Genomic DNA, 27,986 nt, shown 5'->3' with positions numbered 1-27,986 from the left:
GGATACTGGTCTGAGATCAGAAACAGCTTAGCGTCTGGCCTGGAGTTCTACAAAAACCACAATGAGTAATGATACTTTCACAGCTCTGGACCAAGCAAGTAAAACTTTGGCTAAAAAAAGCATATGAAGCATTACTGACACATACGGTAGCTTGCACTCGACACATACACACACATCACACATACACACACACACACACACAGCCTAACCACAGGCCTCATATGCTTTGCAGACCCTGATAGTGGAACATTTAAGTGTTTTTCCAAAGAAAAAAAAAAAACAAAACTTTCTGGTTTTGATTTTCACAATCAGATGCACATTTCTCAGTCGGGAGGTTGCATCCATCACGGTTATTCCCAAGATAAAGGTGCATTACACTGTTTTTTTCCACTCCAGACTAATTTTAACCTACTAACAGACATATGTGATCGAGAAAAATGTAAATTAAGTGCATAAAAATTATTACAAATTATCATAAACAAATGCAAAAAGGTTTCGAAAAATGTAAACAAATGGTACACCACGTTTGCACTGTTGCACGTTAACACTTGATGTTTTCTGCTCTCTTCACCTCGTCATTGTAAACTAACAAAAAAGGCAAAAAAAAAAAAAGATAAAAACAAGCTATACATGAGTACAGTGATGTTTTTTTTTTGTTGTTTTTTGTAAAGGTTATCCAAGCCCAGAACTTTTCTGTTTGCAACCTTGCATAGCTGTGGATGTGTAGCCATACAATAACACTGACTGGACTTTAATTTCCTCCATAGTGGGCCTGGCTAAGGCTCTGGTTTATTTGGGTGAAGGAAGAAACTTTTCATGTGTAGCGTGGAGACTCGACTGTAGGTAGACTGGTTGTTGATGCATGGATTTTTCACTAGTGGGTAATAAAGCCTGAATTGAAATGAAACCGTGATGATACCTGTAGTTTTATTGTGGCGCTACGGTCGAGTCTGAATGCCACACATGAATGATCATAAAGAAATAACTGTATTTTTTTGGTTGTGTTAGACCTGATTTGGCTGTGTTAAACCTGATCTCTGATTAGCTGGAGCTCTGGGTGCAAAGGGGCTGTGGGTTTGGGTGAAAAGGTCAGAGGTCAGTGCTGGGGAAAAGCTAGTGGGACAGCTCAACATAAATCTCCCTTTAACAACCCAGAGGCGCATACAAAACTGTGACTCTTCAAAACCTTTACGCCTCTGCAGTAACCCTCGGAGCATGTGTGCCCTCAAATCTAGAACATTCATGCAAGAAATTCACGAGCACAAGCTGTGAAACTAACAGAAAATGCTTGACCGTGTTCTCTAAATGGCACATATTCGTTTTTTTCGGACAACGTGCTAACATAGTATGCTGTTTTCCTTTGATTTCTGTGCTCTTACACACTGAACCCATGCTTAATGTACAGTGCACGTCCAGATTAGAGTGTACCAAAAAGAAGCACCACCTTCCAAATGTGTTTTTTTTTTTTTTTGCACATAACCATGACTCAGATATCTTTAAAAAAAAAAAAATCAAAAAAAAATCACACCTCCACTTCTGTCGAGCGGTTAAGGCATTGTAGCTTTTATGTGTCACTCAGTTTGACAGAGACAGAAGGTGTTGCTGTTTTTATGTACACTCTCTATGTGAGGAGTCAGATTGATTGAATGACACTATTCAATCAATCTGAGTAGGATTTCTAAACATATTTGGCTAAATTCTTCATACCACTGTAACCACAACTATACAAAAACCATCCAGCTTTACTCAATAGCACCATATGAATATTGTTCCCAAATTATAAAGGGGTAAGGGATTATTGGACATTAGTGTGTGAGTGTGTGTGTATGTGTGTGTTCAAGCGGTGAGGTAGGGACACATCCCATGTTGTTACACTACTTTTCATTGTGTGTCTGCATGTGTGTACTAAGCATATCTCCCTGCTGCAGAAGAAAAACCCTGTGTGTGTTTGTATGTGTGTGAGAATCTGTGTGTGTGTGTGTGTGTGTGTTGTGAGCATGTACACTAAGCACATCTCCCTGCATCGGAGACTTGCATAGCTTCTGCAGGAAGAGCAGTTGTCCGTTTGGACGGAGCCTTTGGCACAGCCCTGGCTGATAACTGAAGGCAGTACTCAAGTTGCACCATAGAATTCAAAGAGACAATCTGCCCTTATTGCACCATAAGTACATGTGTGTTTCATATTTGCACCATATGAAGTGGGATTAGCAGCCAATTGACTCTATAGCTTGAGTGTTGCACCATATGAACACCGACGCTGCTGCTTCTGTTGCGCGTTCGCACCTACTGAATCTGTTTGCCAGTTTGCAGCAAATGAAGTGAGTTGTCTTTTTTTTTTTTTCTTTTTTGTTTTTTTTTTTTTTTATCGACTAGCACCACGGAAAAGTAACGTAAGCTCACTCCTTGTTCACGTTGTTCAAACTTAAAGGGATACTTCAACATTTTTGGTGGTTCCCAAACTAGGGATCAAGACCACCAGTAGATAAATCTTAGGGGGTCACAAGTTGTTAAAAATTTCCGCACGAAATTATGCTAACTTTACTCTAATTTTTCTTCCTGTGTATTACTGAATAATTTTACCTCAGCAAGGTGTCTCAAAGAGAAATTGCTTCATCTTTTAGGGTCAACGGCCAAAAATTTTGGGAACTGCTGGTCTATAAAACATAGAAGTGTGATCTTAAAATTGTGTATTTTGTCTTAACAATCACTCAAAATTTGTAGATCCTCATCCTTTAACGGCAGAAAAGTTTTGCTTGATTTTTGATGATTTAATCACTTAAATTGTTGCTGATTAAGTTTCCGTCACATGACCAATCAAATGATTATTTCAGCACTCAACTCGGCCCACGCTAACAGAGAAATCTGTCTACAATTTGACTCATCTGGACAAGAAACAAACAGAAGAGACTCAAAAATATGTCAAAGTACCCCTTTTAACACTATTTATTTCTCTTGAATTCTTTCTCTTTCACTCCTTCGATTCTCTCGGACAGCAGCAATAAGAAGCATGTGTGTGTTCGTCTTTCCTAACTGCACCATCTGAAATGGCTCATGGCCGGGTTTCACCTGCCCTGCCGCTGACATGAGACCGGAGAAAAGGTGCGGAGCGTTGGACGGCAGAAACTCTTTAACTACCTTCCAAACCCCTCGCTTTTACTCGCCACCACACCACGTGGCCCCATTAACGGTGCGGGATTTCAGGAGCAACGTTCCTGTCGACGGGCTGATGACTGATATCTCGGCTCATTTGTTGTCGCCTGCCAATGTAACAGCTTGGATTACAGGGATAAACAAACAAAAAAATAAATAATGAGCCATACATCACAGCTCAGCCGTGGGTGGCTTTGGAGGAGTTGATGTTGGACACAGTACAGGAGAAGACAAGTCATCGGGAGGGTTGTGACGATTGAAGTATAAAACTGTTTTGTATCGGCTTCAATGGCAGCACCCTGTTAGTGTGGGACTGACATGATTAAGACATCACACACAGAAAAGTGTAGTAGACAGAGATCAAAAATAATTAGTCCCGCATTTGCTCTTTCTGTCGAAAATTTGGAGGCGATTTTTCTCTTTTTTTTGCCACTGTCCAACCAGGTAAACCAACACATTAGGTATTAAGGACTGTTAATGGAATAAGTAAAGAAAATGTAGCCTCCCATGACGCCTCTATGTATAATGGGAGAACTGTTGGACCCCAAGATGGCATACACACAGTGTGACAGGCATTCACTGCTTTATGTCTCTTCCTGTAGGCACTAATACTGAAGTAAGACAGTTGTAAAATCTGTTATACTGTTGGTTCTGTAACATCTTGTTTCCTTTTAAGGGTGTTTATCATGTTTAATGGCCTACTTTAAATACTTCAGGTTTCAAAAACACATGGGTTTTGGGGAGATTGCCCCATTGACTAGTCTGCATGTTTAGTATCAGGAACAAATCACCTGTCCTCAGTGTATCTCCATGCTAACACCTTAGCATACAAGGTGCTGAGTGAGAGAAAGTGACTACGACTAACATTAAAGACCTGTTCACAATTAAAAGATGAGTTTTTTTATGCATATGACCTGTAGATTCATGAAATTTAAGCTAGTGTAGCTAGTCTTCTCTTGATTCTTCTCATTTTATCTCACTTTAGTGCTAATGTTGCTAATGGTCTCTTAACACTATGTATGCCTAAGTGTTAGCATCCTTTCAGCAACAGCTTGACATTTTGGGAAATGTGCTAATTAGCGTTGTGGCTGAGCGTTAGATGAGAACACCACACTTTTATCTGTTTCTCAAGTATGAAGCTACAATCAGAGGACAATTAGCTCAGACTAGCATAAAGACTGAAAGCAGGGGGTAACAGCTAATCTGGCTCTGCCCAAAGTGTAAGAATCTGCCTACCAGCGCCTCTAAATTTGTGACTATTTACTCTCACTATTTCTTGGACAACAAAGACTCCAGGAAGTCATTGCACCTTGCCAAGAAATAGTCACAGCACGACACTGCCCATAAACCCACAGCTAGTCATTTCTACATTTCTGTATTTGTACAGATTTAACAAATAAATGAACAAATTAACAAAAAAAAAAAAAGATACAGTGTGTTCATTAATGAGGTTCAAATGTCCTGGTAGGGAGATTTCTTTAACTTCAAACATAGCAATGCTAGCTGTTACACTTCTTTCAGTGGTTATGCTAAGCTAAGCTAATTAGCTCCACAGTTAGCATAGGGACAGAGATTTGTCATTCATCTAACTCTGTGTACTTCCCAAATGTCAAACTGTCCCTTTAAGAGCTCACTAAAGCTTTGATTGAAGTTTTTAATTTGTTTGCATGCTCATTAGGTAGCAATAACCCTCTCTGTCTCCATCTTTCCCATCATGCTCTGCTACTCTTTTTTCTAACCTTATCAGCCAACCCCAAAAACCGATGCGTCCAGTTGCTTTGCCGGCAACAACGTTAACGGTACATAAAAAAACATCCCTTCTGTACATAGAAAATATATACACTACCTTTTGACTAGACTAACGACAACATGTTCACAAACTCCTTTTATTAAAAGTGACGTTTGGTCTTTCTTTGTCACATCTTTTTATTCTACTGAAACCCGTGAAAGTGTGAGCGTCACAACGTAAACGGCATGCGGTGGTCAAACTGCGCTCATTTTCATGTTTTTATTTTGTTTTTTCTTCACAGCGGAGCACGGACGTGTGAAATTAAAGAAGCGCGACCAGATGAAGAGCGATTAGAGGATTTGGAGATAGGGAGACGGAGAGATAAAGAAAGAGGGAGATGGACTCGCGCTGAAGCAGCTTGTTGAGTCATGGCCATGGGACTCGCAGGTCGGAGGTGCCCGCAAGGAATGTGCGTGCGTGTGCTTGTGAGTGTGTGCGTTTGTGAGTGTGTGTGCACAGATTGCTTTTGTATCTGTGTGCTTATATCAAGTGCGACATTGTGCGTGCGAATGTGTGTCTAAATCTTTTCTAAATCTGAACATCCATGGATACATACATTTTTTTTTTATGGTGGCACATGTGCTTATGTGTACTGATGTGTGTGTGTGTGTGTGTGTGTGTGTGTGTGCGTGTCAGAGTGAGGACTCATACTGTAACAGTTCATACAGTAGGGGTCCATCACGGTAGCGGATGCCCACAGCGGCTGGCGTTATGTACTGCAGGATATTTATAGTCCTCCGCAGGCGCCTGTCTACGTAGTGGGCATCCCATGCCGGGTACCGTTTCCTGGGCATGTCGATCTTTATAAGCGGGCCCTCAGGCTTAGAGATGGGGGGGGCCGACCTCACCTGGAAGACGGGAAGACACGTCTCGGCCACATCCTCTTCCGTCTGTGACTTGGTCATGTGAGCTGGGGTGGGCGGTGCAGTCGGCGGGGCAGAAGGGGGTAGAGGGAGACCCCAGAGCAGCTGGGCGCAGCAGGACGAGGCGGGGCTTGGCTGGAGGTGGGCAGTGGCAGGGTGCAGGAAGCCGTAGTACAGCAGCATGACCAGGACGCCCCCAGCAAACGTCAGGTAGACACTGCACAGTGCTGGGACAGCGTAGGAGTCGGTCAACACCGGGTCCCTGTAAGCATACCTGGATGGTGTCGACACAGGGGGTTAAATTAATGTGAGCGTGTCTGCATGTGCATTAATGTGTGTGTGTGATTATGTTGTGTTCTGTCACTTCACCATACTTCGCTCCTTTAATGATCATCTTAACATTTTTATCCCCTAAAGCAGCTGGGTGCTGCAGTATAAAAAAGTTTATTTGTTGGGGACTATTTTCAGGGGCAGATTAATCCACATTTGTTGCTCTAGTGAGAATTTAAAGCATGTGGGATGTAGTTAAAATAAACTGTAGCGCTCATGTTCATCCTAATGAAGGAACATGTCGCCCAGTGCAACAGTGTGGCTCCCTGATGTGTTTTAACAGGTTTTGGAAACAATGGAACATTTTCAAATCAGTCTTTGGATAAGAAGTACAAACACCAGTTTGAACCTAAAATGAGGTTTTACCTGCATTTATACTATTAGAGTTCTCTATATAAAGACATATAAGGCCACTGCAACACCTAAACCAGTATCCTCAGGAAACAGCCTTGACCACGTCCCCTCAGATTTTCTTTTGACTCACCACAGCCCAGTGAGGATGGTGTTCTCCGCCAACACCACAGTGTAGTACGCCACCATTCTGTATCGCGTCCGGCCCTCCTTCACATTAAACCAGCAGAAGATGTAGACGATGCCAACCACCATATTGAAGAGCACCTCCTCCCATTTGGACATACAGAAGTCAGTGCCTCCGTGCACGACCCAGAAGGCCATGGCGCACCAGTGAAGCACCACGAAGATGCCAAAGTAGATATGGAAGAGGGAGGCGAAGAGGGCGAGTGAGAGGACGCGAGATGAGATAGTGAAGAGGCGCCAGAAGAGGTGCAACAGTGCCCCGCGGTAACTCATGCTGCGCTGGTCGTCACGAGAGTCCCGCAGGAGTTTGTGGTAGGAGGCCAGAACCCAGGCGAGAGACAGGAGGGAGGCCAGGGAGGAGATGCCTACAGAGAGAGAGAGAGAGACCAGGGTGAAAAAATAGAAAAAGAACAGAGGTGGATGATTTAGATGCTTCTCTTTTTCTGAGTCAATCAGAACAAAGTCGAGTCACAGTTCGGTTCGTGAAACAAAAAGTACAAATGTATTTTGAGTCAGTGTGGGTGTAATAATTTGAGCACATCCTTAAATAAGAGGTAGTGTGTGACACGACAGAAACATTTGGTAATGACGCTTAATGGTGTGAGTCTGAAATATAAAGTCATTTTTAGTGTCCCAGCTGCTGTGTGCATCCACCCCCTGTACTAGTCACATATTTGCATTAAAGAAGAAGTGTCCCAAAACTCCAGAGTGATAGGGATGAATAACACCAGTGGGTGGCCGCCTAGATGATACATATCCTGGATGAATATGGAGAGTAGGCTGATGGCTATCACATCCCCCGTACACTTCTGATTGTGCTTTCTTTCTGGGACTACCAGAACAACAACCGCTGTGTGAAAACCCAAAAAGCAGCACCATCTGCAGCCACAAATTACTGAGCACGATGTGTGCAAATGGCTAATTACTGTTTGTGCAGCTGCTGATTTGTATGTGCTTTGTGGGATACATGAAAAACATGGTGTTATGTTTGTTAATGTGGCAGGAAGCTGGTATGTGTTCGTGTGGAGCTGATCGCCTTGGCTTTTCGGACACCCTGTGAAGTAGTGTGAAGAGCTGCAGGCGGTCCGCCCGGCGGGCTCTGTGCTCCACCTACACTGCAGCGTCTCGGCTCGGTTCTCCTGGATCATGATGCAGAGCTGCAGGACCAGCTGAGGTGCAGACTCCAGGAAAGTCTCCAGCAGCCGCAGCATGTTGACGTCCGCGTACTCGAACATCATGGCCCAGTACCAGCGCCGCTGGTGCTCCTTCTGCCGACGCGACATGATGCCCAGATACAGCGTCCGGATGTACCTGAGAGGGGTCAGAGTGAGAGTGTTAATTAGCATTCATAATTTACTTGTTTTCATCCTCCAGTCTTATTTATTTTCTTTTCTCACTAATTATGTGAACTTCTCTTTCAAGCCAAATGAAAATGAAATTCAGTGATACTACCACCAGTGCTGCCATTCCCTGATGAGTTACAACTGTTGGTCTGTTAATCTGACTGCAAATTAGATCTGAAATAATTAATTGATCCATTTGTCAAACAGCAGGAAATTAACATGTAGCTATTTTGATAATTGATAAATCATGTCAACATCTTATTAAGCCCAATACTTTTGGTTTTGGTTTGTTGCTCAGCAAAGTTGCTGGTCAGTTCTGCAAAATCATAGCAGCCATTTTTACTGTTTCCTGACAATTCCTTGACAAAATGATGAACAGATGAATCTGGACAATAATCAATAGATGAATCAATAATAAAATGATCATTAGGTGTCTCTGTCTCTGCTGGTTCAGTTTTGATCACTCTTTTTTTAAATGTCACTCTCAAGTCTAAGTGCAATGGAGTGCCCCATTACTGTTAATAACAATCTACAGCTAAAGACAAATCAGCATCATCCATTTAAATGTCTGTTGATGATCCGACTTCAGACTCTCTCTCCACCTCCTTACACTCGTATTTGAGTCGAATCAATTTGCCAAAAAAGAGACAAAACACACAATAAACAAAGTTAGACTGAAATCTTTACTTTCTTTCCCCAAATTTTCCATAATCCTGTTGTGACAATCTGATATTGACTCTAGTAAACATATCAATAAATAAACTTGCTCTCTCACTCTGCTCACTCTATTTTGCTTAATATGATCAATAAAAAAAATACAATGCTACAACCTATAGCCATACTTGCATTATAAAGACTTCCAGCTTTCATTATTGCATGATCAACAATAGATCTTTGTGAGCAAACAGCCGTGATTTTATTTGATCCATACATTCTGAGTGGATTTGTACAACTGGGAAACTACAGTACATGTGGGTGGGATGTGGGCAGCGATTTCAATTAAAACTGCCTCAGGGCACTGACAGAGTGTTTGTGTGTGTGTGTGTGTGTGTGTGTGCATGGACACATATGTGTATATGTACAAAGGTACTCTAATGTTATGCTTCCCTGTGTGTGCAGCACTAATGTACGTGCATGGGTGTCATTGCGTGTGTGGGTGTGTGCTCTTACATTATGCATGGCTCTGTATGTGCAACTATTACAGCCATCTGGCTCGAAACATACAAGCGTAATTCACATAACATAAATAATGCACCATCCATAGGACAACGCTTACACGTGCACGCACGGTGCTCATATACATGGTAATGCTTCTAAATAAACTATTTATAGCTGATTTAATGGATTTTGTAAGATACAGACACCAAAATGCTGTTTGTCCTTGACTCAAGAACATTGAAGGATAAATAACCAAGATCATTTGTTTTGGGGTTTTTCAAATTGTGTAAACAGGAAGTGTTTTCATTCGTGTTCAGGTGAATAATGCTGCTTTTACTGTGCGGCATGACAGGCGAACCTGACAGCCACTTAACGCCTTGACATGGAAGGATGTGGTTTCAAACCATATGTATCGAATACAGTATATCTTCCACCCCTCCACCCTACCCCCACCACTCTCACTCTTCCTTTTCGCTCCTCTTGCGCTTTTTCTTCTCCCCTCCCCCCGTTCACTTTCTCCCTCCTCCATCCTCACCCCTCCTTTTCTGCACAGCCTCGCCATCTCTAAGCAATCTGTCTCAATCAGGCCATACCATTTCCTCAGCTACAAACACCTGACCCCCCCCGTCCTCTTCTCCTTCCTCCTCCTCTTGGTCCTTCACGTCCTCCAGGTGGGAGAGTCCATTCTGCAGGCTCGGGTGTGTGTGTGTGTGTGTGTGTGTAGGATGTGTGTTTGTGTGTGGGGGTTGATTTAACCCTACAACCACAGAGAGACCGAAGCAGAGGAGCTGAGTAGTACATCCCTTGCACTGCAGGATGTTAACACACACACACACACACACACACACAAACACACAAACATATACACACATCACTCTACTCTCCTTGCTGCCTGCCCAAAGGCAAGTGGACATCATTAAGAAGTATTCTTAGAGAGGGGTGGGGAGAGAGAGTCACCGTCCTTGTATAGAGGACTAGGAGGCTGACGACAAGCAAGCACACTCCTGTTACTACTACTAGTGTTGTCAAAGCTACACACACACGCACAAGCAAACACACACACACAATATATGAAACAAGGAGCAAGCAGAGCAATGAATCCACAGTTGCAATAGAAAGATGTGTGTGTGTTAGAGCAAGAGTGCATGTGTGTGTAGTTGTGTGTGTCTGTTTTTCCCGCCAGTGCTTTTAGCACTACAATTAGCGTCCAACTGTGTGTATATGTGCGTACATATAGTGTGTGTGTGTGTGTGTGTGTGTGAGAGAGAGAGAGAAAGCGACACATACAGTGAGACAGAGAGGGAGATGCGTTGCCAGAAGCGCAGATGCTTTTCCTCTTTGTACTCTCCATGCATGCTGACACTCATGGGAAGAGCCGTGACACCGTTTTTCCACTGGTCACACATGCTGACACGCATGAGCACACACACACACGCATGCACACACACACACACACACACACACACACACACACACACATATACACACACAAATGTGCACACACAGCCCTTACTCCTCTGTTCTCCAACTACAATGAAGGACCCTGACTGAGACGCTGTCCATGGTGCTGAGAGTGTATTAAGCACCATGGACAGCGTTTCTGTCTCTCACACACACACACACACACACACACACACACACACACACACACACACACACACACACACTGGATGCATGGCTCTTCCTGAAGAGCGGTTTAAGGGTTACTGTAGTAACTTTACACTCACTACACCCTCTCAACCATAAATTCTGCCCCGCTCCGCTGCAGACTCTTCACCATGAGTTGCTGAATTAACTTTTCATTAGGTGACCCAAAAACAAAAAGAAACTTTATGGAGTAAGACTAGATCACAAAGTTTGTCTGTAAAAGTAGGATCTCTGTCTCCCTGACTGTCTCACTTAATATCTGCCCGTCATTCCCAGATAGTAAGTGAAGTGCTGGAGAGGTCACACAGAGCCTCTCCTCTTCCTCCTCCTGCTCTTCCTCTCCTGCCTGTCAGCGTGAAGCAGGCTTTTCTCTTCTTCCAGCTCCATTGAGCAGACACACCACTCTCCCTATTAAAAACATGAAGTGTGTGTGTGATAAAAGAGAGTGTGTGTGTGTGTGTGTGTGTGACAGAGATACAAAGGAGTGTGGCTCAGGTGTGTTATTGTTCGTGCTGTGGGCTCCCCTACCTCCACACTTGTCCCAGCTGGAGGATGTGTATGGTGGCCTGCCACAGCCAGATGGTGGCCAGCTGCAGGCGGTCCCTGCCGGGATACTGGCACCCCACAGCCAGTGCCCCCCGCTTGGTCAGACCCTCCACCTCTCCGAGCCCCCCGCCGGTGTAGTCCTGCACGAACCAGCGGAAACTCAGTATCTGGACCAGCACCGACGGCACCAGCACGAAGAAGAGAGTGAGGCCGAACCAGAGGTAGTCCTGCCTCTGGTAGTAGTCCAGCGCCAAGCAAAGGTCCGTGCCAACGTCCCAGAAGAAGACGAGGAGGGCGAGGATGATCCAGAGGCAGTCCAGCCACAGCTGCTCCCGGGGCGGGCAGTGAGTCTCCCGGATGCCGACCCCTCCGGCAGGCTGGCCCCCGCCGAGCAGAGAGCCGAGGCAGGCTGAGCGGCAGCCCCAGTAGCAGGCGGAGGAGCGGCAGCACTGACAGATGTGGATCGCGGCGGAGTCCAGCGGCTCCTCCGCGTCAACATCGTACAGCTGCGCGAAACCGCCGCCGCCGCCGCCGCCGCACCCGACCCCGGCTTTGCCGCCGTCCGACTGCGCGGCCATGTTCCCCTTCCCGCTCCTGCCCTCCTGCGAAACGCACGACAACCGCACCGTGGTGCTTTCTCGCGGGGCGCGGATGCCACGTCACTTCCCACGAACCCGCTGCCCCCGGTCCTCTCGCGCCGCGGCGACTGCTGTGTCTCGTTCCCGCCCGGGGCGCGAGGAGCCATCAGAGCCGGCGGCCGCGCGACGGCGGCTCCGCTTCTTCCACTTCCGGTCGAGACGACGCCACCGGGCGCGGGCGAGCGGCAGCGGCAGCGGCGGGATCCGTTCCCGGTGTGGTCCGGCAGCCCTGCACCATCCCGTCATCTAGGGCGACGGGAGGCTATGACGTAATGCATCTCCCGCTGCTCTTAAGACGTGTGAATGAGTGTGTGTGTGTGTGTGTGTGTGTGTGTGTGTGTGTGTGTGTGGATGCACCGGACACCAGGCTATTCTCTCTCTCTCTCTCTGTCTGTCTCTCTCCCTCTCTCTCTCTGTAAATATATATATAATATAAACCTTCCTGCTCGGTCAACCGGAGGACCCCCGTCGCCCGCCTCTCATACCCGCACGCAGGCTGCACATAGGCCCGCCCGGCATCCGCTGCAGCCCATCTCCGCTCCGCTCCTTTCCGCAGCTCCAGCCCTCTGCAGCTCCCGCTTCCCCACTCCTCACTTTCTCTCTATCTCTCTCTCTCTCTCTCTCACTCCGCCCTCTGCCGGAGAACGATCTCAGCCCCTCAGCTCACATCTGCACCTACATGGGTCGTGCAGGAGCAGGTTTGATTGTTTTCTAATGAAAAACAGCCAGTTTCCTCCGACTAGGAAAGGGAGGAAAAATGAAATTTCCACCTTCTGCCATTCATCTCTCCATCAATCATCATCCTTTCTTCCAAACATCCCTTCTCCCAATACCCCCCCCCCCTTCCCACCTCTCCCTCTCTCACTCACACTCTCCATTCATCCCTCCATCATCTCCTCCAATGGGCTGACTGCCCTGTGGTTCTGGCAGCCTAATCAGCCATAACATATGTGTGTGTGTGTGTGTGTGTGTGTGTGATCCCTGCTGGGCAAGCAGGGAGTTAGAGTGGCAAGGATTTAGGAATGTGAGAAACAGGGATGGACACTGCATGTGTGTGTGAGAGAGAGGAGGGGGTATAGGAGCTAAAGGAGGTGGAAAGCTGAGGGGCAGATAGAAGAAGAGGGATGGATTTAGGAATTAGAGGAGAGATGAAAGGAGTGTGTGTGTGTGTGTGTGTGCAGAGAGCGAGAGACAAAGATAGAAAAGATGATTCAGGCGGAAGCAGTTCAAAAGGATGAAAAGACTGACAGGAGAGAGGATGAGGGGCAGATTTAGGAATTGTTGGAGGGATGAAAGAGGCATGTCAGAGACAGAAAAAGGGGGAAAAAAACAGATTTTTGAGCCAGAAAAAGAGGGTGAAAGTGGATTTACTGTATGAATTGAGAAAGGAAAGAAGAAACATGGGGTAGGTTTAGGAGTTTTAAGGAGAAGGAAGTCTAAGGGGGAATAAAATATGGATTTTTTTTTTTAGAATGATGAAGGTCAATAGAAGAAAAAATGAAGGAAATGATGGATTCGAAGACTGGAAGAGGGGTTGCAATTCCCAAAACTGATGAGGGAAGGATGGATGGAGGAATTAGCAGAGCAAGCAAAAGAATGAGAGTGTAAAATGGATTTATCTTATATAGATATATATATATTTTAAATGGGATTTTTGTACATTGCTTCTGTACAATTGAGGTGGATGGTGCATGCACACACAAGCTACGCTCTCTCACAAGCATGCTTACACACACACACACACACACACATACACACACAGAAATATGCAAGCATGCACTGCATCTCTTTATCACACACACACACTTGCTCCTCGTTCTCATAAGCACGTTTCTGTGCAAGCGCTTGCACTTTCTCTCTCTCTCTCTCTCGCTCTCTGTCCACTGGAGATTAGCCTCTCTGTTGTCATGACAACCATGGCTGTGCAGCTGAAGGACAGGGAGAGGGAGTAGATGATTGTACAGCTGTGTGTGTGTGTGTGTGCGTGTGTGTTGTGAGACAATGAGAGTGAGTGACATCAACACTGGAGTTACTCAGCTAGTGCTCGGAGTGTGGGCTATTTTCCCTGACACCTGGACGTAAGGCTAATTAGAGCAAATCTTTAAAAAAAAAAAAAAGCAAAATAAGAAATATGACCTGAGCACCTGGGGTGGGATGTTTGGTGCTATCGTCCACAGCAGAGCTGAGGTCGTCAGGAATTTAAAGATGAAATCCTCAGAAAAAGTCAAGGCTGCACATCTGCACTCCAAGGAAAACCTGTAGATCCAAACAAATTCAAACGTAAAAAATGGCACATACAGTAATTAAACCATACCTCTTTTCATGAATCACAGTCAGGGTTGCAGCTGCAATCCCACCCTCCACTATACAATATTCATCCAATTGAATTTGCAAAAATGCCGCAGGAGTCGAGATCAAATGCTTCTTGTGCGCTGATGTGCAGGACAAAAGTAGGCAGAGGCAGCAGCAGCTCCTGGATCAGCAGTAAACCTCAAACGATGAAAAAACAATGACCTTGTTCTGAGTTGATGGGAATCAGAAAGACACAACATGAGAGTTTTAATCTGGCTGTGAATGAGGACGGAGAGAGATAAGGAGTCGATGTAATTACAAGAAAGATTTTCTGTTTGTGTTTCCATTCACTTCACTACAGGCAGACATTTGTGCATCTGCACCAAGATGTCGGAGGAGAAACTCCACATAGGGCTGAAGTTAATTGGCAATTTAAAAAGAACCACGCAGAGGAGAGTACGGAGTTTCAGACACACGGAAGATGCACAAATTGTTATGAAAATAAACCAAAAATGCAGGTTTAACTGGAGCGTTATTTGCTCTAAATAGAGATCACACAGTTGAAAATGATCTGAGCACAGCAGGAAGGACAACTGGGGAGGACACTGACTATTTCCAAACTTTAATTGGAGTCTGACAGTGGTGGAAAAAGTACTGGATTCTAATCCAATAGTAGTTCCACTATGTGAAAGTGAATATATTAATATATATTGAACATTTGATTGAACAGTTTTTGGTTTATATGCAAGTCTTGGATTGCCAGAGAAAGGGCTGCGGCTGTCAGTGAAATGTAGTTTATCTGTCAAAAAAGGTTTTAAAGACAGAACCATATATATATGTGAGTGTCAGATTTAATTGGATAGAGGTTTCCTGCTCCTGTGGGGGAGCGATTTGTCAAGAATTAAGAGCAATGCTGAGAACAAGCAGGATGAGAAGGAGGTCCTGCAGCAGCCTCGAAATCTAAGGACCTTTCATGGTTTTGTTGCCAAGGTCAACAGGCAGCGCAGTGCTGCATGATGGGAGACTATCAGGAACACAAGGGTCAACTCAGGTGGAGTTTAATTTATTATTTATATATCATTTATTTACTTTTATGAGCACAGGTTGAAAACATGTTGATTTCAAAGGCACCAAACACAGTTAACGAGAATTAGAATGAACAAACTAACTAAAAATGGAAAATACATTAACTGAACCCACCAGTTTAGGCACAAAAACAGCAAGACATTTTGTGCTCGAGCTCCTCTGACTGTATTATGTATAAATTCAGACACTGTCATTCATCGGCTGGTCAAGGAGTCTGCTGTTGCATCTTTCAATAAGGACAGCGTGTTCAGTCTGTGAAAAATGCAGAAGTCGAAACAACAAGGAATCCAAATGCGATGATGAGTTGCTGAATGAACAAGAAGACAGCTAAAAAAAAAAAAAAAAAAAAAATGTCCTGTGCATTTCTACCTCTTCACATCTGTTTTTTTTCTTCTGTGAGAAAAAAGATTATTACTTAGGTGAACAGAAGAGGCAGTTCTCATTGACCAGTGAAGTCTGGCTTCTCTCGGCTGAAAGTTGATTTGATTTAAATACCTGAGATGAGAGAGAGAGAAGTTTTGTCTTCTGTGAGATAAAAATACACCATTAAACATCTCACTCGAGAATCTTGATTGAATTAGATTTTATATGTGTCCTATAAACAATTCAAATTAAACTACAGAACAGTCACTAAATTATGTTGCAGGTTAACAAATGTATGTTTTTTCCATGATTGCATTGAAGGTCAAATTAACCAGGCTGCAATGACCATCAAAACCATACAGTTGTTCAAGTCTTTGCCTGCTCCAGTGTCCTCACCAGCTCTTTCAGTGTCATTTGTGCATTTGTTATCAAGTTCAAGGCTGAGTTTATTTCCCAGTCTGACCTTGGAGCCAGCAGGGGTCTCCGGGAGCCGCTGAAGGGCCGGGGCTCCACTCAGAGCTGGTTTTCTTCTCCTCCATGTGTAAGTAACTCGGTGCTACATAATGTTATATGTCTGTTTTGGGCCACAGGTGTGATATATTAATGTAGAATGATTATAGTGAAGTGGGAGCCACATTAAGGCCCCCACCATGAACCTCTGTGGGCCAAGGGCAGTTGCCTGCTTTGACAACTTGGTGATCAAACCTGGCTTTTGTCCCAGCTTTTGTTGTTTGAAAGTTGATGATCATGCTTTTGAGTCAGACAAACCACAGAAGAGGCTGTGTGGCTAGCGCCTAAGCTTCAGGCCTCTGGGTGGGCTGGCACTGATGCAAGATTTTTTCTCTCATTGTCACTGTTAGTGTTACTTATGCACGGTTAGCTATTTAATCGGTCTCTTTACAGCATTGAACATTTGGGTGGACACAGTGGAAGCTAGCAAACTAGGCTACCTATGCCATGTTACCTTTCCTTTGTTACCTTATCACCCTCCATATGAACAACTGCCTTTAACAGTCAGAGGGACTGCTAACTCTTAAAGCCTTAGATTTAACACATAAAATAAAAATTGTTCCAGGAAATCAGTTTTGACCAAATAAGTACACAAAAGTTAAGTCAAGCCTCCTGGAAATGTACTGATTTCTTAGCGTAAAGCTGTCTGACACTGAATGTTCTGGGTTGCTGCAGCCATCAAATATGAAAGTGCTACATCCTGGCTTTGGCTTATCACACATCCCTACACACAGCTTTGGTGTTGGACTGACTCAGAGAGGTTAACACCAAACTGTACTTCAGATGTCCAGTATTATTAATAATCAGCGCGAGCCAGTGATGTGTAGGACAAATGCATCACTCCGCAGAGACTCAGAGTACACGAGAAAAAAAAAACAGGAGTTACAAAGTGAGAGGAGAAATAATATTAGTTTTTCCTTTGTTGATGGAACATGATGTGAAAAATGTCCTTGCCGCTGTGTCACTGACAGCAATTAGCTGGCAGTTATGAGCGACTGTGGTGGGAGTATGGAGGAGTGAGGCACGCTGCAGCAAACAGTGTGATAGAGTCCACTGGAAGTGATGAAATGTATTAGACTCCACAATCTGCTGGGTTGTAAATATTTTCACACTGCTGAGAGGCAGTTGGGTCTTTTGTACACGAGGGTTGAAAAGCATGTTTGAAAATGATGGAACTAATTTCACTGCTGTTTTTTTTTTTTTTTTTTTTACTGGGAGCCAACACTTTCAGAGCTGAGATCAAAGAGGATTTTCAAAATCTGTCTCATGCTGAGTTTTGAGTTTGATCTCAGTTTTCAGGCTGCTTTGGCTGTTGTACATTTAATGATTCAAAATCAGGGACTGGTAATGTTTTACCTTTGCTTCCCTTAAAGGGAAGAGCTTATGTCCGTCTTATTTCCAATAAAACAGTTGCTAAAATGACTGTTGCCATTAATCCAAAGGTACTGTGGGCATTTGTGTTGGTGCATGACAGAGAAATCCATACTTCCTTTCACTCCTCAGTCTCAAAGGTCCTTAAGTGAACTTTGTCACAACAGATAGAGCCGAGGACTTTGTGGTTTTCATTTTGAATCACTGTAACTGACCAAAGGGAAGTGGACGACACAGAGGGACAAACTGTTTTTGTCAGAAAAGGACAGACTCATGCACTATGGCGAGAGCAGAGCAGATTTCATGTCTCTCCACTATGTGTGAATGGGAGGTAAGACAGAAGAACAGCTGGAGGTTTGGGGGAAGACATTATGTGCATTTTTGCAAGAGTTAAATGAGAAGATTTATACCAATCATGTCTTTGTATGATACATGCAAAGCTAGAGCCAGCAGCTGGTTAGCTTAGCTTAGCATAAGCCACTGCACTCAGCCAAGAAATAGTCCACAACAGAACCCCTTGTAAAACAGGAAGGTGACTTTTGCACATCTTTTTTTTTATACAGATTAAAGAAATGAGAAATACCTACTTAGTAATCTTTGCAGGTGCTGTTAAACAGATTTTAAATTTTTTTACCTTGCTAGCTGTTTTCCGTTTCCAGTCTTTTACTGGACTGAAGCTGGAGGGGGAGAGGTGTTTGATTACAGCAGATATGTTGAATTATTCTTTAAATTGTTATCTTATGTTTTGCAGTCCCCAGATTATGAGCCGACGCTTCCTGTTTCAGAGAAGTCCAATCCCCTAACGCGTAACATCGACCGAGCCTCAGCCAACTGCATAGTGAGGACCCTACAGGCCTGTGATGCTCAGATGTTTCAAGAAGAGCCAACCTACCAGGTACAAGTTTGTAAAAAGAAAATGTGTTCGGAAAAATGATCTTTTAAGAAAATGATCATTTGAATGTCGTTTTTAGAGGGTTTTGAGCGACCAAGTGGTGAAAACTGTGATGGAGGTTGCGAAGAGGGTGGAGCTCATTCTCAAGGTATCTTATCTCTGCCTGCCTGTCTGTGAGTATTTCTGTTGGTCAGTCAGGCGTGGGGTGAAAGTGTGTTGTCTTGTTTCTGCAGCAGGATCCTCAGGACAGCCTCGTTGTACTGAGCGGGTGTGGGACTTCTGGTCGACTGGCTTTCCTCATGGCGGTAAAAGTTGTCCTGAAATGCTCCTCACATGATTTAGCGCACTGCACACCAGGAATAAAGAGGGAGACCACTGCACCAAAATTAATCTTATTTGGTTTCACAATGAACTTATGAGATCATGTAAAAAGACCTTGTTCCATTTTGTTTCCAGTGCCGTTTTATTTGTTGCAAGAATGGAAAATGATATTATATAGGAAGGCAGAACAAGGCAGACTGTGCCAGTAATATCAGGAAAATTACCCTTAATGAAATCATCTGATCCAATCTCGCTTGTTTTATGGGATATGACTTCCTACGTTATGTATTTTGTGTGTATATTGTGTGTGTTGTTAGTCGGGCTTCAACAGAGAGCTGAGGAAGCTGAATCACAGTTCGGTCTATTCCTACATCATTGCAGGAGGAGACAGGTGGGGCTGGAAGCTGTTTTGTCACATGGAACAAGATTACACTCATATAATTGAAATTATATGAATATATATATTGTATTTATATTGATATGGCATGAGCTGTTTTTTTATTTTTAGCAGCAGTGACTGCTCTAGGCATCTACTACACAAGTTATTCAACCTGACAGTAATGCCTAAATTACTGCTGCTGTGTCTGAGGAAAAGGCTTCAAACATGCTCATAGTGCTCATAGTTAATAATCTTCCTTTTACAAATGAAAAGTTGGGCTCCTAAACAACAAAACACACAGTTTTCATCATTTAGATTAAGGGTTTGCTGCTACAGGGTTACTTGGTCTGGTACAACTAAGGGGCTAATTTTAGCAAATTGTTAATGTTAGCTGCCACCCCATATTAAGGGTAGATGATGACACTGGAAACCCTTGAAGGGATTGTTGACAAAAAGCGGGTCAGCAAGCTGGAGTGTGTGCTCCAAAAATTATATTTATGACAAAAATATTAACAAACTGAGGAAAAATTCAACAAAAGATAACTCAAACTATAACAACCACAAACACTGCAGCCTCACAGCTCAAAGCAGGCTGCCACCTACTCTCATCCCTATTGACCAGTGAATGGCATTTTGCCTTCTCCTCCTCACCTAACTGGAATGTAGCACCTACTCAGGTCAGTATGGGGGGGGGCATACAGCATACAGAACACGACACAACTGAAAACACTGGATCACTCTGTTAATGCTGACAATAACAGTTTACTATAAGCACACAGATTATTCATACGTTTAACCAAATATACTGAATAGTCAAAATCTTGACAGGAAACGTGACTGAATTAATGATGAGATAAACAGTGATAATGTCGGGGGGGGGGGGCAGTTAGCATTGCTAATACGATACTACGTGTTAGCATTTATCATAAAAATAAAAGAATATATAACTATGTTTGCTAACATTAGCTGACATTAGCCATCATAAGCGACTTGCCATCCAGACCAAGACTGTAAGAGCACAACTCCTGGGAGTACTGAATTAAACAAAGGTGTGCTTTTTTTTTCTTCATTTGTAAGAGGAAGAATTTATTATTTCTGCCTTTAAGATGCACATAGTTTTGCAGGAGGATGTTTTGATAAAATCTCGTCCTCTCATTTTCTGTGTTTTTCCTCAGAGCTCTGCTTTCCTCCCAAGAAGCTCCTGAAGATGACCCCAGATCGGGCATGCTCAGTCTGAAGAAGGTCAGGGACAATGGTAGAGTCTGTGTGTGTGTGTGTGTGTGTCTGTGTGTGTGTGTGTGTGTGTGTGTGTGTGTTTAGTGTGAAGATGCAGCATAAATGTGGTATTTTTTTTAAGCAAAACTCCAGCATTTGACCACTGCATGTTTTTTTGGTGCTCTGCAGGTCTGTGAGGGAAAGAGGCGGGTCTTGTTCATTGGCATTTCCTGTGGATTATCTGTAAGTCACTCCTATTGGTAAAATCTGACTAACCTCTCAATCAGGACCTTGTAAAATTGCAGATTATTTAACCTAGTTTGTGTACATTTCATTTCTGGCTGTGTAGGCTCCATTTGTGGCAGGTCAGCTGGACTTCTGCCTGCAGCACCCTGAGGTCTTCACTCCTGTACTGGTCGGCTTCAATCCTACACATCAAGCCAAGTGTGTAAACACGTACTTCACTCTCAATCTATTAATATTATATCCTGAAAATGTTGATACTTGGAGATAATTTGACATGAAGTGTCACTTTATTTTTAAAATCTAAGATAACAATGTATCTACATGTGTAGGGATGATCCCATACCCGGCTGCAAATTCACATTTCGCAGTGTGGTTCAGAGGATGCAGGAGCTTGCAAAAAGTCAAATGGCCTTCCTCATCAACCCGACAGTCGGGGTAAGAACGTCGACTTGTACTCATCACGCTCTCGTACACATTATTTCCTCTCTCTCACGAACTGTTCAGGTTGCATTTGTGTCAAGTCTCAGTATTAGAAACAAGCGAGCTGTGTGTCGATACTGTGCTTTTGTGTGTGTTTGTGTGTGTGCTCAGCCAGAAGCCATCAGTGGCTCCTCCAGGATGAAGGGAGGCAGCGCCACTAAGATCCTCCTGGACGTTGTCTTGTCCGCCGCTCATGCTGCTACCTTCACAAACACACCCATCACATACGAGTAAGCATGGCACTGTAAACACCTCAAAACAGTCTCATAAATGTCAAAGTGAGGCGGCAAAAGTAGAAAACAAATAGAATAAACAAAAGGTCGATACTCTCATGTCTCTGCTAGAGCTAGCGGACAATTAGCTTAGCGAAAATAAATAGTGGATTCAGGAAGGAACAGCTTCCCCAGCTTCCTCCGAATTTAAAAACAATACAGATTAAATGTTTAGATTAAACAAATGAGATACAGCGTGTATGATTCACAGTTTTGAAGGTGTTGGCAGGTATATCTTTGGACAAAGCCAGGCTAGCTCTTCCCCCTGCTTCCAGTCTTTATGCTAAGCTAACTGTCTCCTGGCCCTAGTTTCACATTTAGCATGTGTACAGACATGAGAATGATCTCCTTTTTTAATGTTTTTTTAATATTCTATATTTGTTGACATTTTATATCCCAAATCAGCTATTTGCAGTTCCTATTTGCACTGTATTCATGAATGTACAAACAACTATCACTTTTATAATTATTATTTTTTGATGTTTCTTCAATATTAAATATGTATATGCATAAAACTCATACATTAATGTCCTTAATTTTAAAGTGTAGAAGAGTTCAAGAAGTGTCTGTTTTATGTAAATTTGGAGCAAACGAACTTCCCTTTGCTTTCAGGACAACAGTCTTACATGAGAGAGCATGGACCTCTCTCTTCCACCTCACACAGTATCTTTGCCTCACGTCTTTCCCTCTGCCCTGAATTGACGATATACAATTGGCTGAAATGCTATCACAGCATCCAGATCAATGTCATTTGATGGATAAACACATAACTAAGCTACAGAAATTCCAACAATTCAGAGAGTGTTTTGCGAATTAGTAGTAGAATAAGCAGTACGGATTACCCTCTAAATTATTCTACAATTATCCTAAAATGTTTTCAGATCCATTTGGGAAACTGAGATCTTTGTACATATTTAATAGACTTTAAAGTACACCTGGGCAGTGTTCTGCTTCTAAGATCATAACGAAACTGCACTTCTTCTTTTGGTCCTCTGTCATGACCTGAAGTAGCCTCATAGCACCTCTAGTCTCCAACTGTGCACCCAAAGGTACAAGATGCAGCTTCCTAAGTGCTTCTTTGTGTTGACACCACACCAGCATGCAGCCAACTGAATGACCTGTCCTGGACAAGCTTTTCACATTACTGATGATGAGTGTGTTTATAAATGTCAGAACCATACATTCACATGTATCAGTATACTTGCTGACATTCTTGGGTGCATGCAATGCTATTAGTGATCATGTTGCACAGAAGAAGGCACATGTGGCTGCACGTGCATCGCTTCAGTGCTCTGTATGTGGTAACTACAGCACCAGCAATAAGAACATCAATATCTCCCACAGGCATTGGTCCACCTGTGGGAGACAAGTTGAACATCACCACCAAGCTTTTATGTGTTTATGACAGCAAACTAACAGCAGTGTTGTCATTGTGTTTCTGTTGTGTGTTGCTGACCTCTACAGGTTAGTGCAGAAAAGAGATTCTGTGATTATATAATTAGTTTACCGGATTGTGTATGCTTTGAGACCACTGGTGTAGTAGTACTTTAAGTATTTTATGTCATATATAACATGCACATAACTTATACGACCAGTTGTTCAGACGCCTTTGCACTGGCATCTGCAGTCGAAATATTAAAAGTTAATTTCTTTGTCTTTTTCACAGGGGCATCCTGCAGCACATGAGAGCGTATGAGCAAACTCTGGATATCACATATGCTCAGAGCGAGGGGATAGCTGCTCTGGTGCAGGCAGCTGGGCAGAGGTGAAACATCCCATTTTACCTTGTTTTTACCACTATAAACTTCATTCTAGTATTTTCTGATTTACAGCAACATTCAGGCTCCTGTTCCATGAATCGTCATCAAAATACAGAAGTAAAAATGACCAAATTCACTTAAAACTCAGCAGTTACCAAATCTACTATCCTGTGAAGCATTAATAATATCCACAGTAGTGAGTTCCCCCGCAGTCTTATTTGTTGTAAGGTTGAAAAGCCTCTAAAACTCAATAATGAAAAATTTCTAAGGAGGATTAGCAGTTCCTAAAGCTTCCAGATTTGGAGCTTTATCATCTACTATTCTGCTGTGTTATTGTGTTTCAGTCTGTGTTGTGGAAGGCGTGTGTGTTACCTGGGTTGGGGCTCTCTGGCTGTGCTGGGCCTCATTGACGCCAGTGAGTGTAACCCCACGTTCGGAGCAGGTGAGAGGAGTGTGATTTGTGCAAAAACACGCATGAAAGACAAGTATGAGTTCACCCATGACCCAGTAAATCAGATTAGAGATGTAATTAACTGATTTACATATTCATTTGCAAGCGATACATCTTTTACACTTGCATGATATGCTGTATATGTCCTGTGTGTCAGACTATGAAGATGTTCGTGGCTTCGTGAGTGGAGGATACAGAAATCTGAACAACAACCAGGGTCCCTTGACTTCACTGGTATGTGACGGGAAACAATCTATTTAAACAAAAGAGGACAATTAGAATGAATGAACAAGTAATTATTACAAATACCGAACAAAGGCTCTAATCTTACTCTGTGCACCATCACATTGTCTGTAAGAATGAAAAATCTCACAGTGTTCAGGACAATTAACATTTGTGTGAACTTCCTCTGCAGCTGTGCTGACAGTACAAGCTCAAAACATGGAGATTTCTGTCTGCAGGTCTTAAATAAGACCGAAAAATCCTTGCAAGGCTTTAGAAAGTCTTAAAATGTTTGAAATCCAGTAAGATTCAATTAAAAATGAAATCCATCTTTTATTCTGCTCCATGTCTTTCTCAGCTGTATCTGACTTATAGATTAACCCAGCACAGGATTAGTATGAAGTACACCCTGCTCTACCTGGTTTATGAAACACTGTTGGACTTGATGTCTGCTTTTAATTAATCTGCTTTAGTCCTTTTATTACAGCTACTTCTGGTTAGTTTAAAGTCATATGTATGTAGCTTTAATAAGGCCATAACGTCTTGGATTTGGCTTTTTGAAATTTGCATCTATAAATATATTGTGAGATAAAATGTTTGTTATAGGTTCTAATGTTAAAGATTTCAGTTCTGATCCATTCAAAATGACACATTTATCAGTCACTGGAGGCAGGAAACAAAAATACGAGTGCAACCTGTGAATTTGTTTACATCGCAGGATGATGCACTAACTATATTAAATGTGAATACAACATCTTAAAAGCACCATTTTTTCTCAGTAAGATTAAATATTTTTGACTAAAGAAGCAACAATCAAAGTTTAAAGCTTAAAAAAAACATCCTTTGGTGTTTGTTACTAACAGTTTAATGAATCAGCTAAAAATGACAGTGCAGGTTTGATCAGATCTGTTTGACATCAGCCTGAAAAATGAGTAAACAAACCCATATGCTGCTAAATTTAGGGCCTTTAAAATGTACAATTGACCTAAAAATGTAACACTACTGTACATGCTCCAAAAATGCATTCTTTCACTCTAATATGATGATTCTTTCCTCCAGGGTCCTCAGTTTTGCATAGCACATGAAGATTTTCTGCTTTTAGTTCTGCCCTATCTCAGCGACCAGGACACCGTTCTGCTTATCTATACACACTCTGGTGAGACAACATTTCTGTTCACGTTTGGAGTCTGTCCAGGCAAAACCAGCAAGCGTCTTTACAGCTTCTCCCCACAGATGATGTCAGTGAGGTGGTGAAGTTGGCACGCGAAGTGAGAGAAAAGACGTCCAACCTCCACGCTGTTTATCATCACACTGATGGAGACATTGCAGCTGCTGCAAAACAAGTACCTACCTACCTATCTATCTATCTATCTATCTATCTATCTATCTATCTATCTATCTATCTATCTATCTATCTATCTATCTATCTATCTATCTATCTATCTATGACAGTCTGCATTGTGTTTTGCAGGGTGACATCAATAAGCTGTGTTTATCTACACTAAAAATCACTTGGCCGACACCTGCTTCAGGGAGCTCACTACACATGGTACAACACACACACACACACACACACACACACACAGACATACACATTGATTCAGTGACTCACCGGAGCATGATAAATAACTGATTTACTCCCTTTTTCTTTGGCTCCCACCCTCCATCAGCAGAGTGTTTTGCAGAGCTACACAGACATAAATACACTGAACAGAGGGCGTGTCTTCCTGGTTAAATGTTAAAAGACTGATGTTGTCTTTATTGCCTTTCAGTTTTTCTTATTTCTCATGTTCTGTACATCTTATTTTTATTTTTTTTTTTATGCTTGCATTCAAAGCTTATGTAAAAGCGGAGGAAAGGAAAGGAAATCAATTCCGTCTCTCTCTCAGCAGTGGGAGCTGTCCACTAAGCTGGTGTTGAACGCTGTAAGCACCGGAGCTCACATCTTAAAGGGGAAGGTTTACCAGAACCACATGATCGACGTGCAGGTCACCAACAGCAAGCTGTACCGCAGAGCCACACGTTTACTCCAGGTATATGACAGGACATACACAGGATTTTAACCCAACAGCTCCACCAAGAAGTTTTTGTCACATGAATAAATTCATTTAGAGCCCCTGTCTCTGGATGCCTAGTGTATGTGTGTGTTGTGTATGGTCATGATTGGTTGTTTTCTTCTTTTGTTGGCTTGTGAATATGGCTGGATGAACCTGTTTGGGTGCCTAGGTTAAAACATTTGGTGTTGGGCCCCTGCTGCCTCCAAGTTCCCATCAAGTTCAGTGCGTGTTTTAGAGCTATATTTCAACACAGGGCTGCTCTAGAAGACAAAGCCACAAGATCATGTAACAATGTCGGATTTGTCTCTGCTGATATTGTATTTCCCAAATAAATGTCCAAGGTATCAAATTACCATAAAAAGCAAACTGACACACAGCGAAAAGCCTGAGGTGTTTGGAGCGGGGCTCTTACCTGCTCCTCATCTCTGCTTGAGGCTGTATTAGCTCCTGCTATCACAACACATCTGAATCTCCTACCAAATGCCTGTGGTCGAGTTGTAATGAGTGTAATGTAGGCGCCAGTTTTTGACCAGGAAGAGGAAGGTGTCTTTAATCGTGTAATTATTCAGATTCTTCTTTGTTTTTATGCTTAACGTTAAGAGAAAGTGAGCAACAGCAGCAGAGGCTAGTTTACCTTTTAGTCCAGCTGCTAGCTGTGTAGCCCACCTGTTTAGACTTGTCTTTGATTGATTTTATTAATTGATTTTATGTCTGGTGTATGGGAAATTCAGCTTCCACCTGTTTTGGTGAACACTGAATGATTGTGGAGATGCACTGAAGCTCTCTCTCCTCCTAGAAACTGTCTGGTCATCCTGAGTCCGCGTGTGAGGAAGCTCTTTTGAAGGCCATCTACCGAGTGGACAAGCTGACACTGGACATTACGTCTTCTGACATGACAACACACACACTCACTGCCAGAAACAGGACCAAGGTGAGGAGGTGGTAAGATGCTGGAGGGAGAGATGGGTGGGGGAGGCTGGCTGTGTTATATTTTTGCTGTGTGTGCGCAGGTGGTCCCTCTGGCGTTGGTCTGTCTGCTGACTGGCTGCTCTCTCTCAGAGGCGGAGTCTCATTTGGAGCAACAGCCAATCATAAGGGAAGCTGTGGAGGCATGGCTCTCATAATTGACGTGGCATGATGTCATTGTCAAGCACACAGTACAACTGTCTATTTCCCATCTACAGAGAGGTCAGAGGTCAGCTTCAAAGTCTGTCTCAGATACACAGATTTCTAATGACTGCAACAGTTTGAATGTTGTCACCTTCACCCCGAGGCCTTAAATGCAGAATCATGTTATGACACTAAGGTACAAGGATGCTAACACATGGAAACCTTATCTTAATAACCTGCAAATGGACTGTCAGTTTGTACTGCACTTGCAAGATGTGAGAATATAGTGCATGCAATAAAATCAAGCAAACACAGTAATAAAAGTTCTGTTTTATACAGTTTTTTAATGATTGACCAACACAAAAAGTGCTGATGTATTTAAAACACCAATACCTGTTTTTCTGTATACTTAAACTGCTGCGTAATGAACTCAGTGGTGGACTGTCTTCAAAATCAGAGATAAATACATTACATAGCATTACCTGGAATTAAGTAAATATGTTTAAAACTGATTCTGAAGTGACGTTTGACCGACATATTCAACCTGTGCTCAGTATCAGTTTTCTGGAGGTACAGGCTCTACTGTACTGGTACGTGTGATGTAAGTCAACCTCAATCCCTCTGTGGCTCAACACACACACACACACACACACACACACACACACACACACACACACACACACACACACAGGTGCTGGATTAGTGTGACGTGTGAGTGTATATGAGTTGAGAAGCTTTCGAAACACTGTTGGGGCAGAGCCAAACACAGTGGGGGAGCACAGAGCAAAGGCAGCACAGGAAGGTAAAGTTAACATCAGACATGGATCAGAAATCATTAGCACATAGCAATAAAGAAAGGTACTCTTTGTCACCTAGAGACCAACACAAGGACTGCCACAGCCCATAGTGAATGCAGTTTACTGCTCTGAAATGTACTCTTTAAAATCTACTAACACAT

General features: G+C 43.1%; 2 protein-coding genes across 3 annotated transcripts; one reads left to right on the top strand and one right to left on the bottom strand.

The window, feature by feature from the left end:
* Positions 1 to 2,323: 2,323 nt before the first annotated feature.
* On the bottom strand, positions 2,324 to 12,811 carry xkr6a (XK, Kell blood group complex subunit-related family, member 6a). The gene is made up of 4 exons (XM_071464366.1): positions 11,346 to 12,811; positions 7,784 to 7,980; positions 6,617 to 7,034; positions 2,324 to 6,076 (listed from the first exon to the last, which is right to left on the bottom strand). The coding sequence occupies exons 1-4, from the start codon at positions 11,939 to 11,941 to the stop codon at positions 5,572 to 5,574; spliced, it is 1,716 nt and encodes a 571-aa protein (XP_071320467.1). The 5' UTR covers positions 11,942 to 12,811; the 3' UTR covers positions 2,324 to 5,571.
* Positions 12,812 to 17,665: 4,854 nt separating this feature from the next.
* gckr (glucokinase (hexokinase 4) regulator) lies at positions 17,666 to 27,949 on the top strand. 2 transcript variants are annotated; one of them, XM_071464799.1, is made up of 19 exons: positions 17,666 to 17,954; positions 18,375 to 18,524; positions 18,595 to 18,663; positions 18,749 to 18,820; positions 19,154 to 19,227; positions 20,391 to 20,457; positions 20,620 to 20,673; positions 20,780 to 20,874; positions 21,006 to 21,111; positions 21,268 to 21,386; positions 23,095 to 23,193; positions 23,533 to 23,630; positions 23,797 to 23,873; positions 24,921 to 25,017; positions 25,095 to 25,204; positions 25,333 to 25,410; positions 25,754 to 25,894; positions 26,715 to 26,849; positions 26,929 to 27,949. In XM_071464799.1, the coding sequence occupies exons 1-19, from the start codon at positions 17,904 to 17,906 to the stop codon at positions 27,040 to 27,042; spliced, it is 1,806 nt and encodes a 601-aa protein (XP_071320900.1). In that variant the 5' UTR covers positions 17,666 to 17,903; the 3' UTR covers positions 27,043 to 27,949. The 2 variants fall into 2 exon arrangements, with proteins under 2 accessions (XP_071320900.1, XP_071320899.1); XM_071464798.1 differs by having other exon boundaries at positions 25,751 to 25,894; positions 26,929 to 27,948.
* The last annotated feature ends 37 nt before the right edge of the window (positions 27,950 to 27,986 follow it).

Source organism: Trachinotus anak, unplaced genomic scaffold (genome assembly GCF_046630095.1).
Source record: "Trachinotus anak isolate AG129_WGS33_773 ecotype Australia unplaced genomic scaffold, CSIRO_AGI_Tana_v1 ptg000026l, whole genome shotgun sequence".
Lineage (NCBI taxonomy): Eukaryota > Metazoa > Chordata > Actinopteri > Carangiformes > Carangidae > Trachinotus > Trachinotus anak.
This window is presented reverse-complemented; position numbering and strand designations above follow the sequence as displayed.

What these genes read in the sequence shown, in the direction of transcription:
- xkr6a (XM_071464366.1), bottom strand. Translation starts at nt 11,941, where the DNA reads ATGGCCGCGCAGTCGGACGGCGGCAAAGCCGGGGTCGGGTGCGGCGGC. An exon ending in CCGAGCCGAGACGCTGCAGT is followed by an intron (nt 7,035 to 7,783) that starts GTAGGTGGAGCA and finishes CTCTCTCTGTAG; the next exon opens with GCATCTCCTCCCTGGCCTCC. An exon ending in ACCATCCTCACTGGGCTGTG is followed by an intron (nt 6,077 to 6,616) that starts GTGAGTCAAAAG and finishes GACACCATCCAG; the next exon opens with GTATGCTTACAGGGACCCGG.
- gckr (XM_071464798.1), top strand. Translation starts at nt 17,904, where the DNA reads ATGGCGAGAGCAGAGCAGATTTCATGTCTCTCCACTATGTGTGAATGG. An exon ending in AACACACCCATCACATACGA is followed by an intron (nt 21,387 to 23,094) that starts GTAAGCATGGCA and finishes TCTTTTTCACAG; the next exon opens with GGGCATCCTGCAGCACATGA. An exon ending in GAGCCACACGTTTACTCCAG is followed by an intron (nt 25,895 to 26,714) that starts GTATATGACAGG and finishes CTCTCCTCCTAG; the next exon opens with AAACTGTCTGGTCATCCTGA.